Source organism: Melopsittacus undulatus, chromosome 9, assembly GCF_012275295.1.
Source record: "Melopsittacus undulatus isolate bMelUnd1 chromosome 9, bMelUnd1.mat.Z, whole genome shotgun sequence".
In the NCBI taxonomy this organism is placed as follows: domain Eukaryota; kingdom Metazoa; phylum Chordata; class Aves; order Psittaciformes; family Psittaculidae; genus Melopsittacus; species Melopsittacus undulatus.
In genome coordinates this window covers 42,601,668-42,619,025 of record NC_047535.1, presented here as the reverse complement: position 1 = coordinate 42,619,025, position 17,358 = coordinate 42,601,668, and the positions used below count along the sequence as shown (strand labels likewise).

The 17,358-nt window shown below is 42.0% G+C and overlaps 1 protein-coding gene across 1 annotated transcript in view; it reads right to left on the bottom strand.

Annotated features, from left to right (window-relative positions):
* Positions 1–17,358, bottom strand: part of FANCD2 (FA complementation group D2) — a 38,259-nt gene that overhangs the window by 6,145 nt on the left and 14,756 nt on the right. The window contains exons 17-36 of the mRNA XM_034066516.1: positions 16,732–16,863; positions 16,355–16,462; positions 14,996–15,105; positions 13,598–13,658; positions 12,765–12,890; positions 11,721–11,794; positions 11,492–11,632; positions 10,291–10,391; positions 9,878–9,993; positions 8,933–9,041; positions 7,979–8,077; positions 7,249–7,358; positions 6,633–6,779; positions 5,642–5,758; positions 4,057–4,185; positions 3,743–3,858; positions 2,862–2,975; positions 2,188–2,315; positions 785–884; positions 456–578 (exon numbers count right to left, since the gene is read on the bottom strand). Coding sequence (XP_033922407.1) covers positions 456–578; positions 785–884; positions 2,188–2,315; positions 2,862–2,975; positions 3,743–3,858; positions 4,057–4,185; positions 5,642–5,758; positions 6,633–6,779; positions 7,249–7,358; positions 7,979–8,077; positions 8,933–9,041; positions 9,878–9,993; positions 10,291–10,391; positions 11,492–11,632; positions 11,721–11,794; positions 12,765–12,890; positions 13,598–13,658; positions 14,996–15,105; positions 16,355–16,462; positions 16,732–16,863 — 2,261 coding nt within the window. The remainder of the gene's footprint in view (positions 1–455; positions 579–784; positions 885–2,187; positions 2,316–2,861; positions 2,976–3,742; positions 3,859–4,056; positions 4,186–5,641; positions 5,759–6,632; positions 6,780–7,248; positions 7,359–7,978; positions 8,078–8,932; positions 9,042–9,877; positions 9,994–10,290; positions 10,392–11,491; positions 11,633–11,720; positions 11,795–12,764; positions 12,891–13,597; positions 13,659–14,995; positions 15,106–16,354; positions 16,463–16,731; positions 16,864–17,358) is intronic.

The window sequence follows — 17,358 nt, the reverse complement described above, 5'->3', positions numbered from 1 at the left end:
TTTGGCCATCCCTGGATAAACTGCATTTCCAAGTTCTTATACCAAGAGCAGAAACACCCCGAGCGTGATTTTGCACACTGTGTATCAGCCCAGGGTTGGCTACAGGCACCCCAGGCCTCTAAGGCTGACTTTTGGAGTGCTTTATACCACCAGAGTAGCACAGAAAGAGGCAACATACCTGACAACAAAGAGTAGCCCATTCTCCAATTAAAATGGCTCACAAACAATAAACTCAGCACTGTGTTAATGTACAAGGACATTCCCCCTTAACATAAAGTTAACCATGTGCTAACTTGTTGCATGCTGCCAAAAAACGTTTATAAATGCCTAGAGTAGCCCACAGCAGTATTAACATGAAACCATAACAGACCCAAAAATAAGAAAATTAAATATTAAAAAGCAGAAATTGCCATTATACATCTCACGAAATTCAAACTTTCTACTGGTATAGTTACCTGGTTAGAGTAGGGTAAGTAGAAGAACATCCATCTTTGGTAGAGTTGATCAGTTCAGGGACACCAACACTGGAGATTTCTTCTATAGCTTTCAGGATGTTATCTGTGTGCTCCAGGTAGATACTAAATACAAACCCAGCTTAGTTAATCAGTAAATATTACACAGAATAACACAGTGAGTTCTTAAATACTGCCCTATCTGCAACACATGGACTAAAATTGTCAAGCTCATTCTTATGCCAAAGGTAATCATATGTAGGAAATCCAAAGCAATACTCAGAACTTAGAAAATGAGTGTCTCAGCATTGAGGCAATGGCTTGAGCCTTACCAGAGCAGAGTATGCAGTGCATTGTTGAACTGGCTGCCCTTCTCTCCATCTCCACTAGGTCTCACCCATGACTGGCAAAGGAACTGCTTTGCTAGTGAAGCTGTAAAAGATACGGGATAACTTACTGAAGAAAGAATCTGAGACCATTCCTTTCTTCCCTATAAAGGCAGTGTGTCCAAATGGCTTTTTGAAAGGTCTCAGTATCGCTACTCCTCAATATGCCTGAACTTTGATAAGTCAGAATGCATTTCCCCTAAAAAGCAGTAAAGCCACACGGACATGTATCATAACAAAATATTTACACATCCAATGTGTTCTGGTCTGGAATAGGTGTTCAGATCCATGAGCCATCTCTGGTAATTTCTCCCTGACAAGCTTATATTAAACCTTTTTTGTTTGGTGTGTGTGTCCTACGGTGAGCCAACCCTTTCATTTCTATTAGGCAACATGCAATTCTTAGGGCAACAATTTCTAGAAATGGAATTCCAATCACAAGTGACTTGACTTTTTGGCCACAGTGCTATAACAATAAATGCGAACAGGCAAGTTTACAGATTCCTTAATTCAAAACTGTTAAGAAACCTGTTTCTCTCTTGCAGAAATGTTTCAAATCAGGAAATTATTAGTTAAAATTGGCTATTCCCTGCTATAAGCAGTTGTCAGTTCTCCTAATGTGGGACTTTTAAAAACAGTAAAATAATCTCAAAGTAGGGAAGTCACAACTCTGAGTGACTATGGAGTTCTGAGGACAAATTCTGGAGATGTCTCAGTATGACAAGGTATGGCTGAGAGAGGTGACTGTCCAGAGTCTTCATTTCAGTGTGTGACAAAGTGGAGACCCAGTATTTTTTTTGTATATTCACTGCAAGCATATCTTATCTGCATGAATGCTGTTCCTCTTACAGAACAGGTCCTAACCAAGGAGAAGAGCTTTCAACTGGAAATGTTTGTTGCATGTAGGTTTCCCTCTCTCTGCTCTGAAGTAACAGCTGTGTTTGAGTAGTTAATTTCCATAATTTTTAGAAATGAGCTGTCACAGACATCTGTACTTAACACTAGGAAGCTACATCGAATTAAGTCTATGATCACCTCCAAAACCAGTGATTAAACTGGTACCAAAATTGAACAGCAGGCTTGCTCTTAGAACTCTAAAAAGCTGTGAAGTTTTGATTTTCAAAAACACCAGCTAAGAGACTGAGGCAAAGCAAAACAAATACCAAAGAAGATCCAATATATTTACTGCTATTCCTTTTCTAAGAGCTAGGACTGTTCACCCAGCAAGATTACTAGGACACCATGGGAAATCTCTCCCTCAAAAGATGCTGTCCAGAGAGAGAACCCAAGATTTACAGGCAAAACCATCACAACAATGGATGCCAGATTAGAGGTGCTTCACACATTACCAATTTTCTCTTTCTTCCAGCCAGCCACTGGTTTCTTAGTGATGGTGATCAGGAGCTGAGTGAGGATGAATGCACAGTGGAAGTTGGGAACACTCTGCTGGAAATTTAGCAGGTAGTGAAAACTCTCACTGGAGATGACAAGAAAGGGAAAAGGTAAAACTAATGTAGACAATCTCCCAGAAACATACATAAATAGGAAGTATTAGACCACCTCAGATGCAAGGTCTCCCTAGACCACTATTTTGTCTCTGGCAGTGTTCTTCTGAAGTGGTAGTCAGCCACTAGTAGATAAAAATTCAGCCACTGAGAAGTTTCTCTCAAGCCCCAATCACATTAAGTCCAGCAATATCTTTATATACTGCTTTTGCTTAGTGTTCCTGTAAGCATTTTAACTATCCAGAAGATACTTATTCCTTCTGTGAATCCTACTAATCTCTTCATCTCAAATACCATTCAAACATTGAGATCCATAGATCTCAATACATATTTTATAATCCAGTAGCTTCTTTTCATTAGATTTGACTGCAGTGCATTCAATTAAATACAAACCTCTGTTTGAAGCTAGCTAGCTCTATGAGAGCTCCCAAACATACATTTACCCATAATGCTCACACAAAACAGGGGAAACTCCTTGAAATTCATCACTTTCAGAGCTTGGGAAATATTGACTCTACCTTATCAGGTCCTCAAGAAGAAGAAATTCTGTCTCTCCTGGTTTTAGTCTGCTTGCAAGCACCTGGAGAGCTGACCCTAGCAAGTCAGTATTTTCAGACTGAGAAAAACCATTCCTGAGGTGGAAAAAAAAACATCCAGTTCATCATCAGACTAGAAGAAAGAGAGATATCTCTGGGCGTATTTTTGCAACACTAAAAATAAAGAACCTGGATATGCAAGAAGAGCTCTGAAATATGAAAGTTATAAGGTGACACAAATGAATGAAAACTGAACAGGAATGGAAAACCTTGTGCACACACAACAGAAACTTTTCAGTTCACATAAAGCTTCTATGATGTTATCCTGGATTATACTAGCAGATGCAGAGGTCAAACCCAGGTGCACCAGCACTACTGAGTTTTACACAAATACAGTTCAAATGCATTTAACTAAATGCACATGGCTTTTAGTCTATGAAGCACAGATTCATCCTTTCCCATTGACAAAAGAAATTCTTTCATTGCTCAGGATTCAGGCAGTGACAGTTCAGCAAAGGATGAGGGGACCTGGTAAGAAATTCCAAGACCCCTAGGAAGAACAGGAGTTGCACAGCTAGGTGTGCCAGTATGCCACACATGCTGCTCTTGATCCAAAAGCACACTGAATTCTATCCAGTTCAGTGCTTCATCACCTACAGTTTTAGTTCAGCCCAGGATCAGGCAATGAAGCTTAACATAACCATAAAGTGCTTAAAAGTCTCCAGCCATCGCAGTGTGTTGTTCTGTGTGACTGACAGGCCATTTGCTGTGTACAAACACTTTAAAGCTGATGAACAGGAGGAGGAAGCAAAAAAGGGACTTTGCTCATTTATGTGACTATATACTTTTTAGTTTAAACTTACCAAGCAAATAGGGAGCGAAAAGTTAGTAACAGCTGTTGGTAACAAGAGGACATCAGCATGTGCTCCTGGATGTTCACTCCTGGTTCACCTTCCGCACCCTGATTTTGTATGACTGCCTTTAATACAGAACAAATAATTCATTAAACACTAACCCAAGGAAAGATAATGGCACAAGAATCCATTTCCATAATTCCATGTTTAAAAAAAATTGAAGAAAATTAAGCAGCTCTTTTTTCCCCACAAACAAAACTAAAAATACCTTTCGAGGTGACAACACTTGATAGTTTTTTGAGTCAAAATTCCTGCCCACTCACCTGGAAGTAGTTGTGCATGTTCTCCATGTGATTGCACAGTGGCTTTAGTAGCTTAACTACACATATAGCAACTTCCTTGGGGGATCTCCGACACAGGTGGGAAAAGCCAATATCCTTGTAGCTTCTTTCCTACAGCAAATAAAAAAAAATAAAGTCACTCCATCAGCCTTACTTGAGAACAACTTCACATAAAGCTCTACCTCTAAGACTGCTTCTGAGCAGTGCAATTTCTGATGCTAATACCCCCGTGAGGAAGCATCACAGAGTAAGAAAGCTGGTAGAAAGACAAGGAGAAAGAACACTGAATCTGGTAGAGTCCATCAGGTTGCAGTAAATTTCTCACAGTTTAATGCAATGGGCCACACATTTACTTTACTCCTGAAGGTATCAGCTAGGAATGCATAGAGTCACTGCACTCAGGTGTTCTTCTAAAGACTGCAGAAAAATCAGAAGCATGGATGCAGTAGCTTCTGTTGGATACAGCAGCTATCTGGCCTGCCTAAGCTGAGCTGCCCCTTGAACAGCAGAGCCAGGGTCCCCAGGGAGGAGTAGGAAAAGGGTTCCTTGAGTTTTAAATCATAGAATCATAGAATAGTTAGGGTTGGAAAGGACCTTAAGATCATCCAGTTCCAACCCCCCTGCCATGGGCAGGGACACCTCACACTAAACCATGGCACCCAAGGCTTCGTCCAATCTGGCCTTGAACACTGCCAGGGATGGAGCATTCACAACTTCCCTGGGCAACCCATTCCAGTGCCTCACCACCCTCACAGTAAAGAATTTATTCCTAATATCCAATCTAAACTTTCCCTGCTTAAGTTTTAACCCATTACCCCCTGTCCTATCACTACAGTCCCTAATGAATAGTCCCTCCCCAGCATCCCTGTAGGCCCCCTTCAGATACTGGAAGGCTGCTATGAGGTCTCCATGCAGCCTTCTCTTCTCCAGGCTGAACAGCCCCAACTTTCTCAGCCTGTCTCCATATGGGAGGTGCTTCAGTCCCTGATCATCCTCGTGGCCTCCTCTGGACTTATTCCAACAGTTCCATGTCCTTTTTATGTTGAGAACACCAGAACTGCACACTATGCTCCAGGTGAGGTCTCACGAGAGCAGAGTAGAGGGGCAGGATCACCTCCTTTGACCTGCTGGTCACGCTCCTTTTGATGCAGCCCAGGACACGGTTGCTTTCTGGGCTGCAAGCGCACACTGACGCCAGCTCATGTTCGTTTTCTAATCAACCAACACCCCCGAGTCCTTCTCCACAGGAATTTCTTTTTTTTTTGCTCTGAATTTCTTTTTTTGCCCAACCTGTAGCTGTGCCTGGGATTGCTCCGACCGAAGGCTGAAAGGCTTTCCATCTATTATATACCCTTTCCTCAGACATGCAGAGAACCAGATGGTACAAACATTTCAGCAAGGGAAGGGGCACAGAAGTCTTTTTTGAATTTGCAAGTGCTGCTCTGACACACAACTGGGCTCAGACTGCCAGTTAACTGAAAATTATTCTGAAAACCTTTTCTCCTGGAGGAGGCCACTGATGTGGCTCTGCCTCTGCTCTACACCCGTTGGCTTCTGCAGTACTTGCCTTCAGAAAGGGCACTCTCCTTGTGGAGCCCGGGGTCAGCACATGCTCCAGCTTCCAGCACAGGTCATCCAGAAGGAAGCTAAGCTCAGCAGGCCCCAGCTGCACAACTTCACAAAACTGCAATTATAAGAACAGTCAATCCCAGGACCCAGATGCAATTGTAGTACCTTAAAACTCAAGTTCACCCCCTCCATTTCCAGTTATGACTTCTGAATTAGTTAACCTCAGACAGGGACCTATTTGATAGATGCCATGGTTTTATGTCTCCTCTATTGCAGGTATGGGCATCAGATCTGGTTACTTGAAGTATGAAGCAAGCCTGCTGCTCTGAACACAGCTGAGGCAACATCAGTAACAGAAAACTGATTTACATACATTAACACTGAAAATTAGCTCCTAAAGATAAAAAGAGGTTTAAGTCCAAAGAATCACAGAATTCACCAGTTGAGTAACAGTCAAGAAGTAATTTGAAATAATGACACAGACTTGTCAAACAGTCTTCCAGCTGGCCTGTGACCTGCATGCATAGACACAGCTGTCACTGGAACAGGCCAGGCTGTACTCCAGCCTGCCACTGCCTTTTCATACCTTATAAATCTTACTGTAGCCTAACACAATTAGACTCTAGATGGATTCAGCCTGCCTACAAAGAGAGTAACAAAAATAAGCACTTCTGCTTTCCACAGCAATGCAGTTTTATATAAGACGATAAACAGAACCCTGCTCACTGAGGGTACATCCATGACACCAATCTCAAATTCATGCTGCATTTCTGCTCTGTTTGTGCCTTTGAGACACCTGGCTTTTTGCAACACAGGCTTTACTTAAATACAATAGGTTCTTTTTAATAGGCAAGATGCCTCTTAGCAGTGTTCAGTATTAAGGCCCTTTTACATTAGATCTATATATGTTAATGGAACAGAAAGGGCAGGACCTCTGAGAGGCAATTACATAAAGCCTTAGCAGTACAGTTTTACTCTGTTCCATTTACCTCTGTATGCATCTCTGTGTCCAAGACAGATTTTGTCAGCAGCCCGCAGTGGAGCACAGTGAACACCTCAAGGTCTAACTCTCGGAAGTACAGGCGATAGTTCTGCAGCTTTGCCAGAGGATTTTCTGTCTCTCTTTCAGTTGCAGTCTGAAAAGTAAATGGCGAAACTAAGATTGCAACCTGCAAGACTGTAAGACTTTCTAGCTCCAATAAAGCTATTTCTTTCATATGGATTTCAACATTTTGTGGCAGGCTGAAGAAAAGACTAAGAAGAATTCACAATAATGAAGTAGAGAGACAAGCACTAGAATCAGAAGCATTTTCATTATGAACTGTACAAGTCACTAAAAATTTCCACGGGAAAATACTTAGGAAACTGGAATAACCTTTGCCATCTCCTTTCTGTGGATCTGTGGCCATTGTGAAACCCATTCTGGACTTGCACCTTAAGCACCCGTAAGCACCACAAGGGGCAAGTGTCAGAAAGCAGAACTGAACCCCTTAACCGAGATTAACTTTTGAAATAAACAACCTCTCCCTCAGAGCTCCTGTTTATACTTGTATGTCATCTTCCCTAGTCTGTCTTTCTTGCAAGTTCCCAGGGGTATACACATACCTTCTCCAGCTCAGAGAGCTCAGGGTCAGGCTGGTTTCCCTCAGAACTGTCATCTCCTTGAGAATGATCTGCAGAGCTGGCTTTGCTGCCATCAGTCTTTCTTTTCTTTCCTTAAAGAGAAAACCAACTTCAGAAACAAAGGCTACACTGTCCTCAACACCAGACAGCACCTGCAGCCAGAGAAATGGCACCAGGTGTATTTTAATCAGCTCTAAGAAAGCATGGTTCGTGCACAGGTTGTGTGTCATCCATAGCCAGGATCACAGTCCAAAAGAGAGTCAAACACATTTGGGGCTCTCACAAAATCAGCTTCTCCTCTATAAAATTACAGTAAGAAATTAAAGCAAATCTATCTGTTCTTACTGTGGTTTAAACACTATAAAGTGATTGAAATACATAAGTGGGACATCACCTTAAAAAACAGCTGAACCCAAATTTAATGTTTCTTCCTCAGACACATTATTGAGAAAGGAAGAAAATCTGGATAAAGAAAGTAAGACACAGCTACAGGACTTGCAGGGATGCCAAGCCAATAGCTTGAGCTGTCCTAATGGCTCAGCATTAGTGCTGCTCTTCCATCCACATCTTTCTTCTGTTCCTAAGCACACACACCTGACACTTGCCTTGCACTTACTCAGGAAGCCTGATCATTGGTTAAGCAATCGATTTGTTAAAATAGCAAAAAACTAACCCAGCAAAAAGTAAACAAACACTTTTAAACTTCCTTTACCAGTCTTTTTTCTTACTGGACCGATAGCATTAGTGGATGATACAGCCTCCAAGGCTTCAGAATCAAAAGTAGCGGGTGGTGGGACATATCCAGGGGTTGCTGAAAGAGCCAAAATGTATAAATTGTATTAGTTAAGCTCCTGAATGACAAAATACAGGCAAATTCTAGAGGAAGTACTATATGTTTCACCATTGTGGTGAATGGTCATCTGCTTTTATGTTTAGGTGCATTTAGCTCAAAACTGCACTGGAATTACAGCACTTTGCATTCCTCCAGCAAGGGAGGAAAACAAGTGCTCAGATGCTGAAGGACATCTGTCCATGTTAGTGAAGCCTGAAGGGCTGTTCTAGCACAGCTGAACCCTTTCTGTGCTGGCCTTGCAGTGCTGAGATGCAGAAGGGTGTTGTGGCTGCACTTTCTTTCAGATAAACACAGCTCTTAATGGATAGCTTGTGTAAGGGTATGTGGGTGATGATCATTACGTTTATCTAATCAAAGAACTTTCTGTGTGTCAAAGGTGATAACAGTAATGGGGAAAGCCACAAACAAGGACAGACACAAACCTGGTGGACAAGAGATAATGGAGACAATGCTAAGGACCAAAAGCCTCCAGCAGTTTGTAATTGATGGGCCATTAAGAAACTCCAGGCATGGCTTCAGTTGGACACCTGGACTACAAAGTCCAGGTGATAAAATGGGAGAAAACAGAGGAACTTGATGATTTGGAATATTCAGATGGAAAGAAAAGGGTAGAACTATGCAAATGAATGCAGGAATGTGCAGTGAAGTGGGATGGGGAAGAACTAAGAGGAGAATAGGCAGAAACAGTGTCAAAGGGACTGGCCATGAGTAAAGCACTGCCGGTCAGTAGAACTGATCAGTGTGCTCATCTGGCTGAACCCCATGCCTGATCAGCTTGTGCAGGCACAGAATGCACAAAGGTTTCCTACTCACCTGCCAAGCATTTCCCAAGCACATTCTGCAGCTCTGTGATGTTCTGTAATCGAGTCAAAACTTTCCCCTTCATCTCAGCATCCTGTTGCTGGCAGAAGGCATTTACAACCTAAAGATACAAACCAAACTCACTGACATATGGAGATTTGTATCCACTTTTTCTTTCCTGAATAACATTCTCAAGTCCTGAACAAGCACACAACACAGCAAAAGTGGCCTGTGTGACCAGATCCAGATGGCATGAACAAAGCTCTTCAGAAGCCCATGAGAACATGCACATAATTGGTACAATCTACAGAAAGCAACAGAGCAACAACTACAGCTCAAATATTAACTGAAAAAGAGGAATTAGCAGACAGAACATCGTTGTTTCTGTGCTGCCTGTGGCTCTAGAAAGCTCTTGCACTTCCCAGGTCTTCCAGGAAAGAGGCAATCCCAAGAGAAGAGCAGAAACGGGAAGGACTCAGGATGCAGAATTGCACCAACTCTAACAGAACTCATGTTATCAGAATAGCTCCAGGGAACATTCCCACTGACCGCCAATGTTAGCAAATACATGGGTAAATCTGCTTAAAGGCACCACATTTCACCCTTCTGTAAACTCACAGAGGTGAGGAACAAAGCACAAAATCACAAACTTGGGAAAGCCACAGTCATCATAAACTGTGTACAAACTGCACCTGAGTAGCAGATTCAAAACTCACATCAACAAGGCAGTTCTTAGAACCCCTGACGAATGAAGCAGAGCTGTGGGTAGGAGCAGAATACAGGATAAACGGTAATGAAAAGAAAAACAGAGAGAGATCATCAGGACCTTGCTGGAGAAGGTTTTCAAGACACAAGACTTTTCTTCCACAAGAATTGTACCCCTGAAGCCCAAGATTAGTGTTCATAAGTGCTACTCCTTAGTGCCACTCCAGCAGCTGCAGACAAGGCTCTACTCACCTCACGAAACCAGTTAAGAGCATAGAACAGGAGCGAGCACAGAAATTCCCGTTCCTGCTTAGACAGAGAGTCCAGCTTCCCTTCAACCTCCAGGTTAGTCAGGTACAGGGGGCAACCTCAGACAGAGCGGAAAGAGAATACATTGGACTGTGTTTGCTACCCACCCTTTGGTCTTTGTGTGGACAGTTTCTGACCAAAGCCTGTATCAATTCCAGTGGTTATTAGGGGAAAGCCTCTTCAGCCACTCTCAACAAAGCAATTGTCTCCCCTGCCTCCTTTCCACTTTGTGGACAACAGAGCATCCCACCCCTTCACAAACTGCACAATTCTTCCTACAGCTGCAGGAAGTCTTTGCAGATCTGGGACAGGCCCAGGTGAGCAGCCAGATTCCAGGAAAGGTCTATTTCCCATACCTAACAGGGCATCAATCTCCTCCAGGCTTCCACTGTTTTGCTCGGCAGTGTAGAACCTCAGCAGTCGGAAACAGGGTGACAGACATAGTGGTGACACTACCCTTGGGGGGAAAGAAAAAATACACAGAGTAAATCCTACGTTTTATGTATCTGCAGAATGTCCACCACTTTCCCATTATATCTTATGTCCTCCCTGTGCTACTCTGCCTACACCTTCCATTCTGCTTGCCAGTCCCAGCAACACAGATCAGATATGCACCATTATGGTTAAAATAATAATACAAAAATAAAAGCTGGATCACCAGTTTTCTGAAAAAGCAGATACAGGCAGAAAACCAGCTGTAATGAACAAAAATGGGGTCAGATTTAGTCCTGGTAGAAATCAAATTTGAGTAAGTCAGGATTAACTATATGAAATTGTGAAAAGCACAGCTGTGAGCAATGAAGAAACATGCCTGAATGTTTTCTAGCATGCCACTGCTCACATTCTGAGTGAGGAAATTCACACTTTTTTTGCAAACAGCTATCTTTTATTTTAAAGTGATCCTTTTGTAACTAGAACTAAAATGCCAATAAGATCTTATGACAATAAAATTACATAGGATATGAAGGTGCCAGTTTAAAAAAAAACAAACCCACAACTTATTTTTCACTTTGATGCCCTACTGTTTAATTACACTTTTCTTTTTTTTTTTACATAATCCTGTTCCATTTTCCAAAGACAGAGCCCTTATTTTTCACTCATATTTCATTTGTGGCTGCATGTGTATGGTTTTGCTCTGGAGCACAGTCTACATTGTCCAAGTACAACTGAGAGTGAGAAAAACAGTGTACTGTTGATACACACTAAGTACTTAGTGACTCTATTTGAGAGTCATTGCTGAAAACATGAATTTTGCCACCTCAGAGTTTCCTATCCATCCCAATCGCATTCAATATCACCATAACACCAGAAGAAAGAGCTACTCTTCTCATATGCATATCTCATTTACCCAAGATCACCTAAACAGCCTGAGCCAGGACAGACTGCCATTTCCCAACCAGCTTTCGCCTCTAGGCCTAACTAAACATATCAAACAGCAAGAGAAGAAAAAGAACACTAGGAACTGTTAAATTCTCTGCCCAGTGAAGCCATGAAGTGCACCAGATGAAAACAATTCCTTTACCTCTGCAGTTATCCCACAGTTTAATGCCAAAGTACCTTTTACTTTGGCTGCTCATTCCACCAGTGACACTTCCAACATTATTCTGTGACAACAATGGTAGGAGGTTAATGGCAATTGCTCCCTGGGTCTCATCTTCATCCAGATTATACAAAGACTTCACTGGGAACAAGAAGGAACTGCAAGGAAAGACAGACAAGCTCTTGTTAACAAACTCAGTTCTCAGTGATAGAAGCATTACAAATGCTTAGCCTGTGATGAGCATACCCATCCACTGTAGGGCTGAGATCAACCACAAAGTCACTGGGAAAGTCCTCCACCAAACTCTTCCCAAACTTGTCCTATAAAGAAAGGGAAAAAAAACCTGCTCAGCAAAGGGATTTTGTGAAGAAAGCTTCAACAGCAGCAGAAAGCGCAGAAGGTAAGGCCAAACAAAAGTATCCTGGAGCAGTCACAGCAATGAAGCCAACTGCTTGCAAGGAGAGCCAAGGCCTGCCTTTAGAGACAAAGCCAGGAAACACTGCTAAGCATGCACAACCAGTTTCTCCTCTGTTCTTTGGATATGGGCTTGTCTAAAAGTTCCCCAGTGATATAGAGACAGAGCAGCTCCCTAGAAGAGGAAAGTAGATATGGGAAGTTCTGGGTCCTAACAGCAGATCACCAGAATGAAATGGTGATACTGGAAAATACTGTCAAGATTTTATTTCACACAATGTGTCCCACATACTTCACGTTAGAAAAAAGGGAGACGTAACAAGTTTGCCAGAGTCTGGACAGACAATGAAAAGATCCAAAAACCCTGAATAAAAATTGTAAGAAGAACCTTAGCTTGTTTTGCATTTCAGTCTTGCAAGGGAAAAGGAGAAATGGCTTGTGCCCTCCTGCCAGGTGCAGACCACATACAGAGCCCCCAGGGAGAAGTGTGGTCTTCACAAATCTCCTCTGATTACCATAAATACCCTTTATTTTTTTATTAGCATAAATGACTGTGGCTTAGCCATCAGATAGCCTTAACAGCCTGACCAGAAGCCAATCTCGATACTAAGTTTAAAGTTCTTTCAGATTCTACTTTTATCTATGAATCTTAAAAGCAGGCTTTAAAAATGCCATTTAATTTCCTTTAAAAGGTTTCCCTATTGTCATTTAAAAATCAACATAAAAGAAGCTGTTGAAACACAATGAAGAATCTGCCACAAACAAAAAAGGCTGAGCTCAAAGAGGATTTTTTATCTGATCAGTCTCTTACAGACCTTGATCATATTTCTGAATAATTAATTTAAATGATTAAGTTCAATCTACTGTGCAACATACCAGGAACTGCAAGTCCAGATTCCCCTTGTGCTTCTCAATCAAATTGGCAAATTCATCATAGTACAGAGCCAAGACCTCTGGTGTTTGCTCACAGCAGAAGCCCACAAGGTCCAGCAAGTTAGAAAGCTGAAAGGAGAGAGAACAGTCTGCAGAAATGGGCATGGTACATGGTTCCAGTTCAAGCTTTTATCTTCAGTCCCTTTTATGCTAATTTACTCTGAGGCATATCCAAACTTCAACTCTAAGCAACAGCCCATGGTGTTTTAAAACCCAGTTTTAAAAAGGAACATGGGTCTTTTAAGGTATTGGCCCAGCTTCACTATGAAAAAAACCCAAGAGTCTGCCCAGGACCACCCTTAAATAGAGTGCCAGCCTAGAAGAAGGCTCTTCAACAGGAACTAAGGAAAAATGCCAAGGCCAGGCCAACCCTGTACAGCAGAAGTACTCTCTCTAGATGGCTGGAAGGCACTGCTGCCAAGATGAGAGGAAGGCAAAGGTTGCCTTTGGCTCACTGAAGCAGATTGTCCTGTTTTTTCCCTTTGTGTCTGAAATAACATCTGGATAGAAGGCTTCCACTAGATGGCTGCAGTACTGCTTGTCCTGGCCTAGCAGCAGGCAAGATCAGCGGTGCTATCTTAATACAGACCTTTAAAGGTTTCTCCAAAACCATTTTTAATAGATTCCTGTCTCTATAGTCAATGGATGAGAATCCCAGGCTCAGTAGAGCTAACTCCCAGACACATACACTACTGTCAGTTAAGACTGTTTCCAGTCACACCTCCTGGCTGTCCATATCCTCCCTCTCTCCACACTGCCCCATTTTTGGTACTCACCTGCTCATCACGCTCGCTGCTCAGCTCCAGTCTCTCCAAGGAACTACCATCTCCTTCATTCCTAAAAGCAATTGATAACCTTACTTTTGTAGCACAACACTGAAATGTGCAATTCCCATCACACACACAACGTTCTGCCCTCAAAAAATTGGAGAATTATGCATGAAAAAGATGTTCTTTGGGACACTATTAGGAAAAGACCTACTGCTGTTTGGGACCTGTGGAACAAGACTCAACGTCTTCAAGGATGTGCTTTTTCTAACTTGTTGAAACCTAGGCCCTCTAGTCACCCTCTCTTCTGAAAGCCAGATGGAGCCTCATCTTACCATAAGCCTAGTATCTGTAGTTGCACATTAGGATAGCTATTCAAAGTTCCTGCTGCTTACTTGCAGGGTTCAGAAAGGTGTATTTTCCTCTGATTTTCCCTGGCTTTCAAGTCTGTCTCCTTCAATCTTTCTCTGAGGAAATCGGACAGGACTCCAGTAGGTTACACAATGATCTAATGTAATGCAAAGGTATTTCTCAAGTATCAGCAGACAGATTTTTCAATGAGTTTGGGTCAGACTTGAGTGGGAAGGAATTTTTCTAGAGGTCAAACAGATTTCCTGGGGATTTACTTCTTTTTCCAGGTACAGAGCATGTTCCACCTGCTGAGATCATATGCGTGCACTTTATCTGGCAAACTCATTAACAGATTCCATGGGCTCTTCTTTTATTTGTTTGCTTTGTAGGTGTTTTTTTACCCTTGTTATTCACCTTCTAAAGTTTTCTAAATCTCTCCTGAAATAACTATGTTAGCAAACACTGCTTAGACTTGAAGTAGTGCCTTTAAATTAGCAAGTCTGATGTCAGTGCTATGGGAGCAACAACACAGAAGTCCAGTCTCAGGGCCTGGAGCTAAGATGGGCTTTTCTCTTTCCATAATAAATAGCAAAAGCATTTTATTAAGAAGTGCAAAATCAGGGAGCTAAATAACACCTCCTGACACTAGTAAAATCTTTATTTCTCAAGTGCTTAAATATTTGCCACAGCTGTTAGCAGTAGGTTGCCTGGTTTACTGCTGTTCGTAAATCATTTATACAGTACATTGGAAATTGTCATGCCAATGCCCAGAACAGCAGGAATACTCTTTCTCTTTACTTCTCTTTTAGTTTTCCCAAGCAATAGGTCCTGGTGGTGCTAGTTAAGACATCCATGAATAAGCATTAACAAGGAATTCAGGATGTCTTTGAGATTAGCAGCAGGTGAGGTTTGTAACACCAAGTGCTGCAGGGAAGTTTTACATTACTGGATTAGACCAGGATATACATGAGCTCAGAGGCAATGCCTCCCTTCCTTTGTTCTACTCCAGCTTTAGTCTGAATATGTTAAATTCACATTTGCTACATTCTCTCTCACCTTTTTAATGCCACGCTGCCTATCATGGTAACAGCACCAATAATCCCCATTTGTTTATGGTTGGGAACTGTGCTGGAAAGCCATTTCCTGATCACCATGTGCATATCATCCTAAAAAGACAGATACAGACCATGTCACCACATTGTTGGCATCACTCACAATTCTATTGGCATCTTCACCTAATATCTCTAATGGCTGCAGAGGGTGGCTTACTGGGATTACAGCCTTGCAAGAGGCACATGCACATTCTATGATTTCTGTTATTATGAAAATACTGGTCATAGCTGGATCACTAATGATAGACTAAGAGGCCTCCTGATGCAGAGAGTATGAAGCAGTCAAAGAAGTGTGATGCTTCAAGGAAGTTGGGAGACCAGTCTGCTGGATGAGAAGTCTTAATACTTGTAAAAGAGATCGAAGGCAAAGCACAGGAGAATGTGTAGCAAATCATCCACAGGAATCAAAGTTGCACCTGCACTGCTGGCAAAAGAATGCTAATCAAGAAAGACATCACCCTGAGAGAGGAAGATGAACAGCTGAGGCTAAAACAGGGGAGGCACCAAGTGGTCCACAATAGTGTCTCTGACAAAGGGGTATGTTCTGCCTGCCCTCTTAAGCTGATAAACAGTAGATGATAAAAGACAGAAAACTCATCTAAGCAGGCAGAGGGCTACCAAGTGGGTCCTGAACAAAGCTAAGGGACAGCTCAGCTTCCTGGTATCTAAATGAAGGTACCAGAAAGTAACTGATTTCAAAGCACAAGCTCTGACCAGAGAGAGGTCTTGAGACACAGGAGGTGAAGTATGCTTTGCAACCTACCAGTTCTAACAAGATTAAACTGGTAGCAAAGAAAATGACAGTACACGATTACCCTATCTTTTCTTAGCCTTCACTAGTCACGACGCCTCTGGAATGACTCGTGTAGTGCAAAGACAAGTGCCTAATCTGTCCATATAGATTCTCATATTCAAGAGGCATCGGTTTTAGAAGCACAGATAAGAGAATGCAAAGAAGAAGTTGGCTCCCAGGATACCAGGTGATCTGCCCCTGAAGTCTCGGTATCACTGAGGACAAACTGCCAGCTTTGGATCCCCACAGTTACAAACTCTCAGCTCAGAATAAATTCTAGAGCTTACACTCCTACCCTTCTTTTTGCAATTTATGAGGGGGACAGGCAGAACATTTCTTCCTAATATTAATCACTTTTCATAGATAAGGCCATTATTTGCACAGTACAAACTCTGGAAGTTAAGCAAAAAGGACCAAGACACAACCTGAACTCCTTTCTGTTGTGTTACAGAAAAGAGTTAACCTTAATATAGCTTCCTTAATATATATTAAGGAATATATATTCCTTACCTGAATATAGCTTCTTTCTTGCCTTTGGCTATATGCTAGTGTGCTGAGAATGTAGAAGAGCTTCCGGATCTGGCATGGGTGCAGTTTCTGTGTAGAATCTAAAATGGTCTGTAAGACAGAAGCCACAGACTAACTCAGATGTATCAGGAATCCTTTTTTATATTCCCAGCAATATATCAGTTGTTAACTACGGGGAAGACAATTAGCTTTACCTTTCTTGTATATGCAGGAAAAAGCTACATTCAGATTAAATAAATGCAGAACTATTGCTCTGGTCTTAATTATGGCAGTTCATTTTACCAGAGGCTGAATGGGAAGAACAATTTGACTACCATAACAATATGGGGTTTTTCATATACTTCCTGAAATATACATACCTTCACGAAGGTGGCGTAGCGCATCAGCAGGGATGTGTGCAGTACCACCAAATCAGTGAGCACATCCAGAGAAATATCCAGTTCTGTCTCATTTCCACTGCACACGTGAGTCACCAAAGCACTGACAACCTCCTAAGGGAAAAGCCCAGAAGAAACCATAGGTAGTATCAACAGAAAAATGTCTGCCCTGTTCTGCTCATACAGAATATGTTGTTCAAGCACAGATAATCAACCTGAAACTCAAACATATTATTCTAAGTCCCTTCTCAGTTTGCTCTTTAATTCCTGATATCCACAATATTGACTTTCTCCTTGAGAAAAGGAGTTCTAAAAGCTCTCCTGATTCCATAATGTAGCTTTTCACCAGCTTGCTAACACTACTGCAGATTCTGCTCTTTGCTACCAACATACAAGACTATACACATGTATGCTATTTCATTAGGCACATAGAACACTGCACCATACCCCAGAAAGATATCACCTCTAACCTCAGCAGCTCCTGTGTCTTCACAACCTTTATCAACAGCACTTCAGAACTGCCATTTTTGTTTCAGAGTATTTTTATGGCCTTACTTCAGTTGATTTCTGGACAGGGATCTCATTACACTCCCATCCACTGCCTGAGGC